The sequence below is a fragment of the Grampus griseus genome, assembly GCF_964374135.1.
Source record: "Grampus griseus genome assembly, chromosome: 11".
Classification (NCBI taxonomy): Eukaryota; Metazoa; Chordata; class Mammalia; order Artiodactyla; family Delphinidae; genus Grampus; species Grampus griseus.
Window position 1 is genome coordinate 52,978,536 of NC_139005.1, and position 18,799 is coordinate 52,997,334.

The 18,799-nt window shown below is 38.1% G+C and overlaps 1 protein-coding gene across 11 annotated transcripts in view; it reads right to left on the reverse strand.

The window, feature by feature from the left end:
• The window catches only part of GRIP1 (glutamate receptor interacting protein 1), a gene marked incomplete at both ends in the record, with an annotated part of 697,367 nt that overhangs the window by 153,847 nt on the left and 524,721 nt on the right, over positions 1-18,799 (reverse strand). For all 11 annotated transcript variants that reach the window (XM_082666950.1, XM_082666958.1, XM_082666956.1 and 8 more), the window contains 2 exons: positions 198-273; positions 13,249-13,332. In XM_082666950.1, coding sequence (XP_082523076.1) covers positions 198-273; positions 13,249-13,332 — 160 coding nt within the window. The remainder of the gene's footprint in view (positions 1-197; positions 274-13,248; positions 13,333-18,799) is intronic.

An 18,799-nucleotide genomic window follows, 5' to 3' on the forward strand; every position in this document is an offset into this window, starting at 1 on the left:
ACACAGGGTAGCAAGCATTGAATCTGGAGTCAAACTTTCTTCTGATTCTGCAGCCTGAACTCTTTTGTTTTCACGTTCCAACATATTTACTTAAGACCTATCTGTTACTATGAAATTTCTAATTCATCAACTTCTATGCCAAAGTCCCCAGCTTTATTTAATCTATTTGGATAGTGACACAGAAAGATGAAGTTTACCTGTCAGCAGGCCCTCCAGGACGAACACATGTTATTACAACCGGACGAGATTTATTTCTATCATCATGTGCTCCCCCTAGCAAAGAAAAGGAATACGGCTCAAAAAATGCTCTCATTGCTGCCATTAAAAAATTCACTTACAAAATGCCAGCTGAGAAACTGAAACAAATGTTATTGTTGTATATGGAGGAATACTTATAATGTTTCCTTCTGGCACATAACAGACTTAAAAACCTTATTCATTTTATACAGAATACATTGTTGAAGTCAACATTTCTCCTCTCAATAAATATATGGCTGTAATCGGGGTGAGATATAAAATGTTTAACAACTACTGTGATAAGAGCATCAAATAATTATAAATACTAGCCCAATTAGAACAGCTGCTGGCTATAAACAAAGTGTAGGTGGGTATATTTGGTGTCAATCAACCTGGGCTGTTATACTGGTGAGTCTACAACGTGACATGAAGCAAAAACTAAAGGAAAAATAAATCCAAATATTAAAAAAAAGAAAAATTCGAGTGGCTGAAGTGGCCTCCATTAAAAACGAGGTGTTCAAAATATTAGTGCATTCTAAAAGCACTACATTTTTAGTGCCCACCACATTTTTTTTAACATTTTTATTGGAGTATAATTGCTTTACAGTGGTGTGTTAGTTTCTGCTTTATAACAGTGTGAATCAGTTATACGTATATATATATCCCCATATCTCTTCCCTCTTGCGTTTCCCTCCCACCCTCCCTATCCCACCCCTCTAGGTGGTCACAAAGCACTAAGCTGATCTCCCTGGGCTATGCGGCTGCTTCCTACTAGCTATCTTTTTTACATTTGGTAGTGTACATCTGTCCATATATACACTACCACTCTCTCACTTTGTCCCAGCTTACCCTTCCCCCTCCCCGTATCCTCAAGTCCATTCTCTAGTAGGTCTGCGTCTTTACTCCCAACTTGCCCCGAGGTTCTTCATGACCGTTTTTTGTTTTTTAGATTCCATATATATGTGTTAGCATACGGTGTTTGTTTTTCTCTTTCTGACTCACTTCACTCTGTATGACAGACTCTAGGTCCATCCACCTCACTACAAATAACTCAATTTCGTTTCTTTTTATGGCTGAGTAATATTCCATTGTGTATACGTGCCACACCTTCTTTATCCATTCATATGTCAATGGACACTTAGGTTGCTTCCATGTCCTGGCTATTGTAAGCAGAGCTGCAATGAACATTGTAGCATCCCCCACATTTGATGTGGGCTTTTTTCAAAAATTAATTAATTTATTTTTAGCTGTGTTGGGTCTTCATTGCTGTGTGCGGGCTTTTTCTAGTTGAGGTGAGCTGGGGCGACTCTTGGTTGTGGTGCACGGTCTTCTCATTGCAGTGGCTTCTCTTGTTGTGGAGCATGGGCTCTAGGCGTGCGGGCTTCAGTAGTTGTGGCATGTGGGCTCAGTAGTTGTGGCTCGCGGGCTCTGGAGCGCAGGCTCAGTAGTTGTGGCGCATGGGCTTAGTTGCTCCACGGCATGTGGGATCTTCCCAGGCTAGGGCTCGAACCCGTGTCCCCTGCATTGGCAGGTGGATTCTTAACTACTGTGCCACCAGGGAAATTCCTGATGTGTTTTGATGTTACATTTTACATCTTTTTATTTTGTATCGCTTAACAAATTTTTGTAGTTACAGCTAATTTTGCTACTTCTGTCTTTTAACCTTCATACTAACTTTATAAGTGGTTGATCCACTACCTTTACCATATATTTGACTTTACCAGTGAGATTTTTTCTTTCATATATTTTCTCATTTATATTTAGGGCCATTTCTTCTCAGCTTAAAGTTGTCCCTAAAGGGACATTTCTTGTAAGGCCAGTTTAGTGGTAATGAACTACTTTTGCTTTTCCTTGTCTGGAAAACTCTTTATCTCTCCTTCAATTCTGTAAGTTAACCTTACCAGGTAGAGTATTCTTGGAAGTTTTTTCCTTTTAGCACCTTGAATATATCACGTCACTCCCTCTGGCCTGCAAATTTTCTGCTGAAAAATCAGTTGATAGTCTTACGGGAGTTCCCTTGTATATAACGAGTTGTCTTTCTCTTTCTGCTTTGAGTCTCTCTTTATCTTTAACTTTTGACGGTTTAATTATAATGTGTCTTGGTATGGATCTCTTTGGGCTCATCTTGTTTGGGATTCTCTGTGCTTCCCAAACCTGGATGTCTATTTCCTTCCACAGGTTAGAAATGTTTTCAGCCATTATTTCTTCAAATAACTTTTCTGCCCCTTTCTCTCTCTCTCTTCTCTTTCTGGGACCGTTATAAAGTGAATGCTAGTATGCTACATGTTGTCCCACAGTCCCTTAAGTTATTCTCATTTTTAAAAATTCTTTTTTCTTTTTGCCATTCTGTTTGGATGATTTCTACTACCTTGTCTTCCAGGTCACTGATCTGTTCTTTTGTTTCAACTGGTTTGCTATTGAATCCCACGAGTGTATTTTTCAGTTCAGTTATTGAATTCTTCAGCTTTATGACTTCTGTTTGGTTCTTTCTTATGTGTTCTTTCTCTTTGTTGAAGTCCTCACTGTGTTTTTCATTCTTCTCCTGAGCTGGGTGAGCATCTTTATGACCACTACTTTGAACTCTTTATCAGGTAAATTACTTATCTCCATTTCATTAGGTTTTTTTTTTCCCTGAAGTTTTATCTTGTTCCTTTATTTGGAACATTTTCTTCTGTTTCCTCATTTTGCTTGACTCTCTGTGTTTGTTTTGATGTATCATGCAAAACAGCCATCTCTCAGTCTTCAAAGATTGTCCCAGTCTCGGTGTGGCCCTTTCATAATTTCTTGGGGAGTAGGAATTCAGCTGTTTCTGGGGTTCTTTTCAGAGTAAACTGTTTTATGTGTAGCTGTATGTTTGTTGTGTCTGTGGGAGGAACTGAGTTCAGGATTTTCCTACCAACCATCTTGAACCACCCTCTATCCACTTCCACTTTCTTAACTAGTGTTTGCGTGACCTGATTTCCTCATACATCACCATCCTGGCTGCCCATCTGGATGGTCTCTAGTTTGCCAGTATTTGATAAATATGAATGTTACCATCACACGACATATTTTGGTTGTTTTTCTAATTTTATATTTTATACAGCATGTTCTTATTAGTTATCTTTTTTTTTTTTTTTTTTTTGCGGTACACAGGCCTCTCACTGTGGTGGCCTCTCCCATTGCAGAGCACAGGCTCCGGACGCGCAGGCTCAGCGGCCATGGCTCATGGGCCTAGCCACTCCGTGGCACGTGGGATCTTCCTGGACTGGGGCATGAACCCATGTCCCCCGCGTCGGCAGGCAGACTCTCAACCACTGTGCCATCAGGGAAGCCCTAGTTATCTATTTTATACATATTAGTGTGTATATGTCAATCCCAATCTCCCAATTCACCCGACCACCCACCCCCCCGCTTTTCCCCTTTGGTGTCCATACGTTCGTTCTCTACATCTGTGTCTCTATTTCCGCCTTGCAAACCGGTTCCTCTGTACCATTTCTCTAGATTCCACATATATGCAGTAATATACAATATTTTTCTCTTTCTGACTTACTTCACTCAGTATGACAGTCTCTAGGTCCATCCACGTCCCTACAAATGACCCAATTTCGTTCCTTTTTATGGCTGAGTAATATTCCATTGTATATATGTACCACATCACCTTTATCTATTCATCTGTCGATGGGCATTTAGGTTGCTTCCATGACCTGGCTATTGTAAATAGTGCTGCAATGAACATTGGGGTGCATGTGTCTTTTTGAATTATTGTTTTCTCTGGGTATATGCCCAGTAATGGGATTGCTGTGTCATATGGTAGTTCTATCTTTAGTTTTTTAAGGAATCTCCATACTGTCCTCCATAGTGGCTGTATCAATTTACATTCCCACCAACAGTGCAAGAGACTTCCCTTTTCTCCACACCCTCTCCAGCATTTACTGTTTGTAGATTTTCTGACGATGCCCATTCTAACTAGTGTGAGGTGATACCTCATTGTAGTTTTGATTTGCATTTCTCTAATAATTGGTGATGTTGAGCAGCTTTTCATGTGCCTCTTGGCCATCTGCATGTCTTCTTTGGAGAAATGTCTATTTAGGTCTTCTGCCCATTTTTTGATTGGGTTTTTTTTTTTAATATTGAGCTGCATGAGCTGTTTATATATTTTGGAGATTAATCCTTTCTCCGTTGATTCATTTGCAAATATTTTCTCCCATTGTGAGGGGTGTCTTTTCATCTTCTTTATGGTTTCCTTTGCTGTGCAAAAGCTTTTAAGTTTCATTAGGTCCCATTTGTTTATTTTTGGTTTTATTTCCATTATTCTAGGAGGTGGGTCAAACAATATCTTGCTGTGATTTATGTCAATAGGAGGTTCTTCCTATGTTTTCCTCTAAGAGTTTTATAGTGTTCAGCCTTACATTTAGGTCTTTAATTCATTTTGATTTTATATTTGTGTATGGTGTTAGGGAGTGTTCTAATTTCATTCTTTTACATGTAGCTGTCCAGTTTTCCCAGCATCACTTATTGAAGAGACTGTCTTTTCTCCATTGTATATCCTTGCCTCCTTTGTCATAGATTAGTTCACCATAGGTGTGTGGGTTTATCTCTGGACTTTGTATGCTGTTCCATTGATCTATATTTCTGTTTTTGTCCCAGTACCATATTGTCGTGATTACTGTAGCTTTGTAGTATAGTCTGAAGTCAGGGCATCTGATTCCTCCAGCTCCATTTTTTTCCCTCAAGATTGCTTTGGATATTTGGGGTCTTTTGTGTCTCCATACAAATTTTAAGATTTTTTGTTCTAGTTCTATAAAAAATGCCATTGGTAATTTGACAGAGATTGCATTGAATCTGTAGATTGCTTTGGGTACTATAGTTATTTTCACAATTTTGATTCTTCCAGTCTAAAAACATGGTATATCTCCCCATCTGTTTGTGTCATCTTTGATTTCTTTCATCAGCATCTTAGAGTTTTCTGAGTACAGGTCTTTTACCTCCTTAGGTAGATTTATTCCTAGGTATTTTATTCTTTTTGTTGCAATGGTGAATGAGATTGTTTCCTTAATTTCTCTTTCTGATGTTTCATTGTTAGTATATAGGAATGCAAGAGATTTCTGTGCGTTAACTTTGTGTCCTGCAACTTTACCAAATTCATTGATTAGCTCTAGTAGCTTTCTGGTGTCATCTTTAGGATTATCTATGTATAGTATCATGTCATCTGAAAACAGTGACAGTTTTACTTCTTCTTTTCCAAATCTGTATTCCTTTTATTTCCTTTTCTTCTCTGAGTGCCATGGCTAGGACTTCCAAAATTATGTTGAATAATAGTGGTGAGAGTGGACATCCTTGTCTTGTTTCTGATCTTAGTGGTAATGGTTTCAGTTTTTCATCGAGAATGATGTTTGCTGTGGGTTTGTTGTATATGGTCTTTATTATGTTGAGGTAGGTTCCCTCTGTGCCCATTTTCTGGAGACTTTTTATAATAAATGGGTGTTGAATTTTGTCAAAAGCTTTTCCTGCATCTATTGAGATGATCATGTGGTTTTTATTCTTCAATTTGTTAATATGATATTTCACATTGATTGATTTGTGTATATTGAAGAATCCTTGCATCCCACCTGATCATGGTGTATGATCCTTTTAATGTGTTGTTGGATTCTGTTTGCTGGTATTTTGTTAAGGATTTTTGCATCTATATTCATCAGTGATATTGGTCTGTAATTTTCTTTTTTTTTGTAGTATCTTTGTATGGTTTTGGAATCTGGGTAATGGTGGCATTGTAGAATGACTTTGGGAGTGTTTCTTCCTCTGCAATTTTTTGGAAGAGTTTGCAAAGGATGGGTGTTAGCTCTTTTCTAAATGTTTGATAGAATTCACCTGTGAAGGCATCTGGTAGTGGACTTTTGTTTGTTGGAAGATTTTTTTAAAAAAATTTGTTCATTTAATTAAGTAATTAATTCATTTTTGGCTGCATTGGGTCTTTGTTGCTGTGTGCAGGCTTTCTCTAGTTGCAATGAGTGGGGGTTACTCTTCGTAGTGGTGCGCAGGCTTCTCATTGCGGTGGCATCTCTTGTTGCAGAGCACAGGCTCTAGGCACATGGGCTTCAGTAGTTGTGGCACGTGGGCTCAGTAGTTGTGGCTCGTGGGCTTCAGAATGCAGGCTCCGTAGTTGTGGCATATGGGTTTAGTTGCTCTGTGGCATGTGGGATCTTCCCAAACCAGGGCTCGAACCCCTGTCGCCTTCATTGGCAGGCTGACTCTTAATCACTGCACCACCAGGGAAGCAGTTGGAAGATTTTAAATTACACTTTCAATTTAATTACTTGTGATTGGTCTGTTCATATTTTCTATTTCTTCCTGGTTCAGTCTAGGAAGGTTATACCTTTCTAAGAATTTGTCCATTTCTTCCAGGTTGTCCATCTTATTGGCATAGAGTTGCTCGTAGTCTTCTCATGATGCTTTGTATTTCTGCAGTGTCCATTGTAACATCTCCTTTTTCATTTCTAATTTTATTGATTGGAGTCCTCTCCCTCTTTTTCTTGATGAGCCTGGCTAAAGGTTTATCAATTTTATTTATCTTCTCAAAAAACCAGCTTTTAGTTTTATTGATCTTTGCTTCTATTTCATTTATTTCTGCTCTGATCTTTATGATTTCTTTCCTTCTACTAACTTTAGGTTTTGTTTGTTCTTCTTTCTCTAGTTTCTTTAAATGTAAGGTTACATTGTTTATTTGAGATGTTTCTTGTTTCTTGAGGTAGGATTGTATTGCTACAAACTTCCCTCTTAGTACTGCTTTTGCTGCATACCACAGGTTTTGGATCATCGTGTTTTCATATTCAACTCTAGGTATTTTTAAATTTCCTCTTTGATTTCTTCAGTGATCTCTTGGTTATTCAGTAACATATTGTTTAGCCTCCATGTGTTTGTGATTTTTACGTGTTTTTCCCTGTAATTTATTTCTAATCTCATAGCGTTGTGGTCAGAAAAGATGCTTGATACGATTTCAATTTTCTTAAATTTACCGAGGCTTGATTTGTGACCCAAGATGTGATCTATCCTGGAGAATGTTCTGTGTGCACTTGAGAAGAAAGTGTAATCTGCTGTTTTCAGATTGAATGTCCTATAAATATCAATTAGATCTATCTGATCTGTTGTGTCATTTAAAGCTTGTGTTTCCTTATAAATTTTCTGTCTGGATGATCTGTCTTTTGGTGTAAGTGAGGTGTTACTTGATAGTGGTGTTACCACTATCATTGTGTTACTGTCAATTTCCTCTTTTATAGCTGTTAGCATTTGCCTTATGTATTGAGGTGTTCCTATGTTGGGTGCATATTTATTTATAATTGTTATATCTTCTTCCTGGATTGATCCCTTGATCATTATGTAGTGTCCTTCATTGTCCCTTGTAACATTCTTTATTTTAAAGTCTATTTCATCTGATATGAGTACTGATACTCCAGCTTTGTTTGATTTCAATTTGTATGAAATATCTTTTTCCATCCCCTCACTTTCAGTCTGTATGTGTCCCTAGGTCTGAAGTGGGTCTCTTGTAGACAACATGTATATGAGTCTTGTTTTTGTATCCATTCAGCGAGCCTGTGTCTTTTGGTTGGAGCATTTAATCCATTCACTTTTTTTTTTTTTTTTTTTTGCGGTACACGGGCCCCTCACTGCTGTGGCCCCTTCCGTTGCGGAGCACAGGCTCCGGACGCGCAGGCCCAGTGGCCACGGCCCACGGGCCCAGCCGCTCCGCGGCACACGGGATTCTCCCGGACCGGGGCACGAACCCGCATCCCCTGCATCGGCAGGCGGACTCTCAACCACTGCGCCACCAGGGAAGCCCAATCCATTCACTTTTAAGGTAATTATCGATATGTATGTTCCTAAAACCATTTTCCTAATTGTTTTGGGTTTGTTTTTGTAGGTCCTTTTCTTCTCTTGTGTTTCCCACTTAGAGAAGTTCCTTTAGCATTTGTTGTAGAGCTGGTTTGGTGGTGCTGAATTCTCTTAGCTTTTGCTTGTCTGTAAAGCATTTGATTTCTCCATAGAATCTGAATGAGATCCTTGCCGGCTAGAGTAATCTTGGTTGTAGCTTCTTCCCTTTCATCACTTTAAATGTATCGTGCCACTCCCTCCTAGCTTGTAGAGTTTCTGCTGAGAAATCAGCTGTTAACCTTATGGGAGTTCCCTTGTATGTTATTTGTCGTTTTTCTCTTGTTGATTTTAATAATTTTTGTTTGTCTTTAATTTTTGCCAATTTGATTACTATGTGTCTCGGCGTGTTTCTCCTTGGGTTTATCCTGTATGGGACTCTCTCTGCACTTCCTGGACTTGAGTGGCTATATCCTTTCCCATGTTAGGGAAGTTTTCAACTATAATCTCTTCAAATATTTTCTCAGGTCCTTTCTCTCTCTCTTCTCCTTCTGGGACCCCTATAATGTGAATGTTGGTGCATTTAATGTTGTCCCAGAGGTCTCTTAGCCTGTCTTCACTTCTTTTCATTCCTTTTTTGTTTATTCTGTTGCATGGCAGTGAATTCCACCATTCTGTCTTCCAGGTCACTTATCCATTCTTCTGCATCAGTTATTCTGCTATTGATTCCTTCTAGTGTACTTTTCATTTCAGTTATTGTATTATTCATCTGTTTGTTCTTTAATTCTTCTAGGTTTTTGTTAAACATTTCTTGCATCTTCTTGATCTCTGTCTGCATTCTTTTTCCGAGGTCCTGGATCTCCTCACTATCATAGTTCTGAATTCTTTTTCTGGTAGGTTGCCTATCTCCACTTCATTTCATTGTTTTTCTGGGGTTTTATCTTGTTCCTTCATCTGGTACATAGCCCTCTGCCTTTTCATTTTGTCTATCTTTCTGTGAATGTGGTTTTCATTCCACAGGCTGCAGGATTGTAGTTCTTCTTGCTTCTGCTGTCTACCCTCTCACCATCATGTAACATTTAATGTTTGTCTGGTAGAACAGAGTGCCATTTCCCAAATTTGGCACTGGTAAAGAGGCCAGCTTAAAGAACCTAAGAGAAAATTTAAAAGGCATTCACTGTTCTTGATGAAAGCAAATGCTTCCTTTATGTTCATTGCTATTACAAGAGATTTATTCAGTCTGGTTGGTAAAATCTCTATTTCAGTATTTTCTTTCAATCAATTTGATGGATTCTTTTAAAATTCTTCCTTAATTAAAAAAGAAAATTCAGAATTTTTTCAGAAAAAATTTTTTTTAATGAAAATCATGATGATAAGTTATAGCATATGTTTAACCATATTTATATAAATACCATTATGTAACTTCTTTTTTGCAAGGTGATCATAAAAAGATAGGTGTACTTTCCCCTGAGGGGTATTGATTTAGAAGAGGAAAGAGGCTGAAGACAGCAAGAACCCTTTCCACTATATTGATTTGGAGGTCCAAATACAAGTATGTAACAGTGAATACATGTTAAAGTGTGAGACAGATAACTCTAAATTTATTGGTATGTGACATTTTGTCATTATTTGAAATAATGAGCCAAGTTTAGTTTGTGCTTCACTTACGTTCTAGATGTTTGGAGCTGTAAAGCATAATAAAGACCACTCAGAGACCAGTGGTATTTTCAATCCTGGTTGCCCATTAACATGACCCACCTGGCATGCTATTAGAAAAATATCAATGCCAGGGACACCATGCAGACCAAATCTGAATATTGGGGTCCATATGTTAAATGAGTACACATACCTACAATTTTATAGTTGAGAATGATTAGAGAAATTTCCTCATCCAAAGTGAAAAGCAAATTAGTGGCAGAGTGATTTTTCCTTTCTTTAAAAAAAATTTATCATAATTTTTTTCATCTATTTAAAATATTTTTTTATTGGAGTACAGGTGATTTACAATGTTGTGTTAGTTTCTGCTCTACAGCAAAGTATCTCCACTCCTTTTTAGATACTCTTTCCAAATAGGTCATTACAGAGTATTAATTAGAGTTCCCTGTGCTCTACAGTAGGTCCTTATTAGTTATCCATTTTATATATAGTAGTGTGTATACCCAATCTCTCAATTTATCCCTCCCTCCCTCCCCCCCCAGTAACCATAAGTTTGTTTTCTACATCCGTGACTCTCTTTCTGTTTTATAAATAAGTTCATTGATTTTTTCCTGTTAACCTAAACCATCTTCTGGCTTGATGGCAAAGGAATTAACAGAAATTTAACTCTCCATGATATAGGCCAGAACATCATTTTTCATTTTATGGGTACAAGTTTCTATCGTTTGGGCAGTGAAGGTGTTTGGATCTGTGACATATAGCATTAGAAACGTAATTCCATTCATCAGCTAAAAGCCTGTTTTTTTTTAAAAGATCCATCCTAATTGGGTAAGAAGAAATTCTCCAGCACTAAATGAATATGCTTCATCTGCAATATCTTCCCCTCCCTCTTCCCTGAATGTCCTGGTATTCCCCATTGATATAAGTTAAGCTCAAATCCCATCTATGCCATAATGTTTTACTTGCCATGATAGCATTTATCCACAGTACTTTCTCATTCTGCAACTCTGTTTGCGATTAACCAATAACTCTTAAGGGATGGGCAATGGCCACCTTTTGAGCAAGAAGACCCTCCAGATGGGCCTCAAATTGATTTGAAAATATAAGTTCTTTATTTATTCTCATTAAAAATTACATAAGGGGCTTCCCTGGTGGCGCAGTGGTTGAGAGTCCGCCTGCCAATGCAGGGGACACTGGTTCGTGCCCCGGTCCGGGAAGATCCCACATGCCGCGGAGCGGCTGGGCCCGTGAGCCATGGCCGCTGAGCCTGCGCATCCGGAGCCTGTGCTCCATAACGGGAAAGGCCGCAACAGTGAGAGGCCCGCGTACCGCAAAAAAAAAAACAAAAAATTATGTAAAATTTGACACATTTTTATGTTCAACTGACATACTAAGGGAGTTATTAAAACCTACAAAAATTTGGTACTCATAAACTAAAATTGGCTTATTATTACTAAGGTTTTAAAACCAGTATAATACCAAGAAGTCTGATGTCCACACAAACCTAGGCCTCATTCATTCATTCTTCCATTTATTAAGTGCCTACCATGTACTAGGTAGGAGTCTAGGCTCATATTAAAATATTCTTACTACGCATGCACACATGGATATTTGAAATTCCTGCCAATTGTGGGAAGGACATTTGTTAGCATCATATCATCAGTTGTCTTGAGGTGGTTGTAGATTGCAATTGCTTCTATTCTTTTTAGTTCTTAAGTGATAAATTACTGTTGGTTTAGCTCTTTCATTAGCAATTTGATTTTTTTTTTTTTTTTTTAGCAATTTGATTTTTTATTGATTAACCATACAGCAGCTAGTGATGAATATCTGCACCAGCAGTATTTTTTACTGAAGCATTTCAATAATCAGGCTTGTAGGAATGCGAGTCAAGCGTGCCTCTCTTTCATATTTATATTTCAACACCAGATTTGTATATACCACCTTCCAAGCTAAAATTACTTGTACACTGACATTTCATTATATTCATCTAGTTTTTTTGCACAGAAATTTGAAAATGGTTAAGGTAAATGATCTTGGGGTCTGTCGCTCCACCTAAATGTAGGACTTGGTTAGAAAAGTGTAATAACTACTGGTCTAAACCATTCCATGGGTTCCTAGTTGCCTGTTTTCTCTAATATTCATTTGGGCACTTTATCAACTTACATCTTAAATTCACTGGACTGTAATCTCCTGTAGATAGGGGTCCTGTCTCATGACTCCATAGTACTCTGCCTGATGCTGACATGTTGACATGTCCTTAATGAATATTTGATTGACTGATTTTCTTAATGATTCACACAGAATTGAACCTAATGCCCAAAGCTCAGTCATTAAGGCAAGTCTGTATAAGTGAACACATCTGTTTTATTCCTTGATGCATGTACATTTATTAAGATGCTTAGTTAATTTTAATTAATGTCTTAATAATTTTGATAGAATTTTGACTCTGGTGAAGTAGAAAATGTAATAGGTAAAAACAAATTAAAAAATCAAGAAATGTTAAAAATTCCTGATGCTTACCTAGCTCCCTATTGAACCTATTGAACCAATTGTCAGGAATTATGAGTTATTAATGTATGTGTAGTCTTTTTTTAATAAATTTATTTATTTATTTTTGGCAGTGTTGGGTCTTCGTTGCTATGCGTGGGCTTTCTCTAGTTGTGGCGAGTGGGGGCTACTCTTCGTTGCAGTGCACGGGCTTCTCATTGGGGTGGCTTCTCTTGTCACAGAGCATGGGCTCTAGAGTGCGCGGGCTTCAGTAGTTGTGGCACACAGGCTCAGTAGTTGTGGCTCGCGGGCTTAGCTGCTCTGCGGCATGTGGGATCTTCCTGGACCAGGGCTCGAATCCATGTCCCCTGCATTGGCAGGTGGATTCTTAACCACTGCGCCACCAGGGAAGTCCCTTGTATGTGTAATCTTTAAGGGATGAAATTACTAATAAGAAAACTAAAATAATAAAAGCCAGAATTACAGCTCAGAATTAATGGTTTTGTAGACAAGTTAGAGTCACCTGACATTTTTATTATTCATATCATTCCAAAATAAGGTGAACTGAGCTGATGCACATCAGGGGGAAGCTGCAGTAACAAGATGTATTTTAGGAGAAAACAATTTAAACAAAGTTACTTAATCCTAGTGCATTAAATCAAATCATCCACATTCATCAACATTTTTGACTCAGCGATATAGAAAAGTATAAAAGGGAAGACAAAAGACATGTTGACAAGTGGCAAATCAGTAGGATGACTGTGAGTTCACAAGGTTTACAAATAATGGCTTCTTGTTCTGTATTAACAAACTGGAATAAATTAGCTACATCATTTGGATTCCACTTTGATTCCCAATTACTGCTTTATTTCTTTAAAGAAAAATGGGTGCAAATATTATAATGTGACTTTAGGCACTGAAAACATCAGTTTTTTTTAGGATGACTTTCTAGTTCACTCCCAGTATTTCACTGACAAATTCTCCAAGAATATCTGTTAGTTCTATTTTCTAACCGCCACCTACCTCGTATTACAAAACCAAAGGTATTGCCTTCTTTATGTAACGTGACCTCCACCGTTCGGAAAATAACACTCGATCCTTGAACGGCTGAATGCAGGAAAGAGAGAGGAAATGTAAGTCTTACATCATAATAACATCTCTGGATTTTTTGATAGGCATAAAATACTACAGATCCCCTGTCGCAAATAATTCTCGTTGAGTAATAAAACAGCAAAAAAGTCTGTTTTTAAAGAAAATGTTACAAAAAGTAATTGGAATGACATACAAATACCATAAAATAGTCATGTGCATAAATGACTTATATAGGTCCAGGTGGAATCAAAATCAGAGATACTTCCTTTCCTCCCGTGTAGCCAGTTTTTAGACAGAGCAGAATATTCACATTGTTAAAATTCTATATAACAAGAGAGACAATCTTCATATGACAAATAGAATTGTTTTCCCTTTGTATAATGCAAAAATAATATGATTTTTATAAAACATATGAAATACTTATTGTCTTTATATTTATTTTTGCAGCTAGCACAAGAAGGAAAAGTATTACTCTCAGATTACCATTAACAGGTTAAGCTGATGCAAACTGATTTTCTGACATGATGCATAGCAATTAAACAAAGACAACAGCAACCTGAATGAAACTTGGAGAGAAAAAGAAATTCGAAGTACATTCAAAATATTATTACTGACTAATAAAATAAAGATCTACTTAATTTTACTTGATAGTATCATGCTTAGGTTGTGTTTGCATGGTTATTGCTCTAATTTCACAAAATGAAATTCCATTGCCAAGTTGCTATCTCTAATTACATTATACACGAGGGGATAAGTTATATGAAGTTATATGAATAGTAACTAAACTACCCTTTAAGACTCTTTTTTCAAGAAACTAGTGAGTAATTGTGATTATACTCTTGCTAGATTTAAAAAAATATTTTATCATTATGGATACAAGGATATTTTTATTCATGGAGACAAGGGTTGGCAATCTATAGAATTTGATGGTCTTAGCTCCTTTTCTTGAATTTGTACAGTGATGTTCAATTGTCTAAGGCTGTGTTCATTATCAATGACTCATTTTTTACATCGTTTCTAGATCCTGAAGGGCTTATTACATCAAGCTGTCAACAAGAAACATATAGACAGAATTTAAAGGTATCTTTGAAAAGAACGTTTCTTGCCATTGACAGAAATAGGAAGTAATTTTAATTAAGCATTAATTATAATTATTTTTTAATTATCAGAAATTCTGAATCCTCAAAGGAATGGACATGATTATGAAAAGTACACAGTTAAATTCACAAAACTGCACACAGCCAGCTGAGACATAAAGTACAATAAGAACCTGGATCTGCTAAAAAAACAACATAAACCTACAGCTGAACGAAATGTTTTGGTACGCTGCTGATTTAATTAAATGTCATATTCTTGCTATCAGGGGAATTTCAGTTTATTCTAATCAGCTAGGAACAGTGCATACAAATAGCTGAAAGTGTTGAGGTACGGTATTAATTAAATGTAAAAAACTGAGTTCAACCCAAATGTTTTCTTATTTCCATGACCCAACAAGCCACTTGAAGAAACTGGTTAAGAACATGATCTTTCTGTTCTATTAAGGAAAAGATATGGAGAGAAATAATTAATGAGCATCTACTGTATGCAAGGAACTCTGCAAAGTGGTTTACAAATTTTATTTCATTTAATCATTAAATCAACTTTCAATTATATACAGCCAAATTCTAATTCTGGGCCACCTGTCCTTGTTGGCTGAGTGTCTGTTCTGGGGATGCAAAGCACTGTAATTTCAATTTTGCTTGAACTAAATCTTGCTGACCATAAAATCTTACAAACAAATCTAAAGTCAATATAAAGACTTCGGGGATTATCTACAGCTTTAGATTATCCACACTCTTGCTGTTCATCATTTACAAAGATAAATGGGAATGTTGACTACATTTTAATATATTTAATGAAATAGATTTGGTCTTTATAATTTATATTTGCATGAATGGCTCTTGGCGACTAGGTTTTCATATTCAGCACCAGACATCCTGTTTGGCCACATGAATTTTACTCATTACTTCACATGTGTGTATGTGGACATACAGATCCAAATAAGGGGCTTACCCAAAAAATCAAACTGGGCACATAGGAAGGCTAGAGAAACCAATCTTATACTGCAAAAATACTCCTCCCTAGTATTTTAGTTGTACTGTTGTCCCTTGTTTCTATATGTGCATATGCATATACTTCTATAACATGAAGTGACATTCTCTATTTTATTATGGTGGATTTGGTTTTTCTAAATTATCAATATATACTATTTCCCATAGGAGAATAGGAGTTCTGCACTTTCCCACCTCATTACATTGGGTTTGCACAGCTGACTTGCTTTAGCCAATGGGGTGTTAAGACACGTGAGCAGAGTCTGGAAATGTGCTCCTGTGGTTGGGCTTGTCTTGTTTTCCCTCTGCCACTGTCACAGGAAGAGCTTCCCCTGGGTAGCTGATGCTTCTTCATACTACGTTCCAGAATGAACCATGGGGAGGAGACCTGGGACGTCCACCACGCCACACCTCCCCACCATATCATCATCATCATCATCATCACCATCATCATCTATCATCTGTCTATCTTTCTTAGAATTAGAAATGAGAAGTAATAAGGCTGTCACAGGGACATGCTTTAACACACTTATTTGAATTAAGGAAGCATTCCTTCCAATAAAAAGCTAGTCTGATTTAGCTGATGGTTTAACGGTGAGGACCGCCTTTGACAATAAGACTCTGTGGCAGATGTTTTCCATAAAACAAACGAGGTAAACCTGTAGCTCCAAGGTTTGAATGGAAATGGTATACAAAGATGTATAAAATAAACATCATGCTAAAAATTATATCCTATCCAACTACTGAAGTTTATCATAAAGAATTTTAGGTGTTAAAAATTGGATGAGAATTATGTAATATTTCAAAATTCTTTAGGGGTTATGCGACCCGAAAATTTGAAGGCACTCCTCTAGACCAACTTTGAACACACTAATACTCAAGATACAGCCTGGTAACATTCTCTCTAAATACGGTCTCAAAACACCACATAATTTTATAAAGTCAGAAAGAACTTCAGAGCTCATGAAGATCGACTATTTCATTTTCACTAAGAAACTGAATCTCAGAACAGGTAAGTGGCTTGCCCAAGGTCAAAGTTCCATTTTTCTTCTATCAGATCTCTGTCTCTGTACCATTCTCTCTCTCTTTCTCTCTCACCCTCTCTCTCTCTCTCTCTCTCTCTCTCTCTCTCTCTCTCTCACACACACACACACACACACACACACACACACACACACACACACACACACACACACACACCTCTTCCTCCAATTCTTTCTGGATTCTGGGATTGGCTGAGCCTCAGACTGCTGTGAGAGTTGCAGTCTCGCCTCGGGTGGCCTACCTTTCATCAGGCAGCTCTCCTCCCGGGCCCTCACTGCTGCTGGCTCACTCCTGTTCTGGCTGTCTAAGCTCAGTGAAAGGGAGGCTTATTAATCCCTTCAACCTCCCTGAACTCACAGATCTTATCAATTTATCTAACATAATAGAAGGAGACAGAGATAATCCTTGGCGAATAGACCTCTTCTATCTGATTTCTACCACAGAATTCACACTTTTGTGTTTAAAAATATTTTCTCTTTTTCCATCAGCTTTACTGTGTGAGGGAGGAAAAGCTGGTATAATCACCAACCCCTGAATATTTCTGATGCCCACCCTCTCCTCTTTAACCCTATTAATGCTATAGTTATTCAGGATATTACCTCTCTTTTGGGAAATTATAACAGCCTTGGGGCTTATAGCCTCTGATCTGTTCTCCATTTGACCTCTTAAAATAAGTCTAAAAACCCTGATCTGATGATGCTGTTCCTTGGCCTTAAAACCTTTAAAGGCTCCTTATTGCCCACTCGACACCATCCACACTCTACCCACATGGCTTATAAGGCCCTCCTCCTCTTGGTTTCTGTTTACCTCACTGGCCTCATCCCTCTCTAGGCCCGCTCTTTCCCTTTGTGTTCCAGCAACTCCAAACCGTTTGCAGTTCAACCTCCGTACTGGACTATCTTCTCACCTCCTTGCCGTATCCTGTGCCTGGAATGTTCGTCTTCCTACTGGACCTACATAAACTCCTTCAAATCTACCCCGAAATGCCCAGCTCTGGATTATCTGGGTTTGCTGGATAATACTCAGCATATCTCCACTACTGGCCTCACCCTGAGAGCTACACTAAGAGTTCCTCTTAGGAAGAGGTTGTGTTTTATGGATATTCATCTACCCACTAGAATACAAATGCTTAATCAAAGAGCATTAGCTCTAGATATTTGACTCCTCTTAACTCCTTAGCAGTGGTTTAAGGCAGTGATTTCAAAGCAAACTGACTTTCAGTTCAAGAAAACACAGTACTTTCAGTGTAGTAGCAGTAGTAGTAGTAATCATGATAATGGTAATAGTGGCTAAGATGCACTATCGCTTAGTGAGTATGTGCTTATGATCTAAATACTTTACAGGATTATAGCCTTGAATTCTTACAAAAATTCTACGTCCATTATAGTTGTTTTATAGCTGAGAAACCTACGGCTCAGAGAACTTAAATAAAATGCCCAAAGTCACAAAGCTAGAAAGGGACAAAACTGACATTTAACTAGTGACACAGCCCAAGCTCTCAACACTCTGTTTTACTGCCTGCTCTTAATGAAAATGAAAAACATCGTAGCAAGGTTTCAGAACGCAGATTCCAATGGATTTTGTTGTAAAATCACCATTAGATTTTCAGTGTTAGATTTTAGGTTAAGAATAAGAACTTATGACTGGTATGTACACTCACTCTCTGAGTGCTGTCATCTGGTCCCAAAGCTTCAAACACCATCTATAGTCCCATTACTCTTAAAGTTACATTTCTAGTCCAGATCTTTCTCCCAAACGCCAAACCGTATCTCCAGCTCTCGTCTTAACATTTTCTCTCAGCGTGGCAAATAGGCCCCTTAACTGTAGCATCTCAAACAACAAACTACTGATCTTCTCCTCGCAAGTCAGCTCTGCCTGCATTCTTACCCACCCCCGTTAATGGCAACTCCATCCTTCCAGTTACTCAGACTCAAAACCCGCTGTGGGCCTTCACTCCTCTCTTTCTGCACAACCCACATGAAATGCATCAGGAAATCCTGTTGGCTCTATCTTCAAACTAGACGAGGGATATGAGGGCTCGTCACCATCTCCACCACCATCTTGTATCTGAATCACTGCAATAGTTCTCCAAACTTCTACCCTCGTCCCTGCAGTCTATTCTCCACACAGCAGCTAGAGGAGCCTTTGAAAACATACATCAGATCATGTCACTCCTCTGCCCCAAATCATACAATGCCTTCCTGCATCATTCAGAGCAGAACTTAAGGCCCCTCCAATGGCCTACACAGACGCTCCTATCCTTTACACTTCAGACCACCTCCCCCCACTTCTCTGCATGCTTGCTCTGCTCCAGCACACCGCCCTTCTTAATGTTTCTAGAACAATGC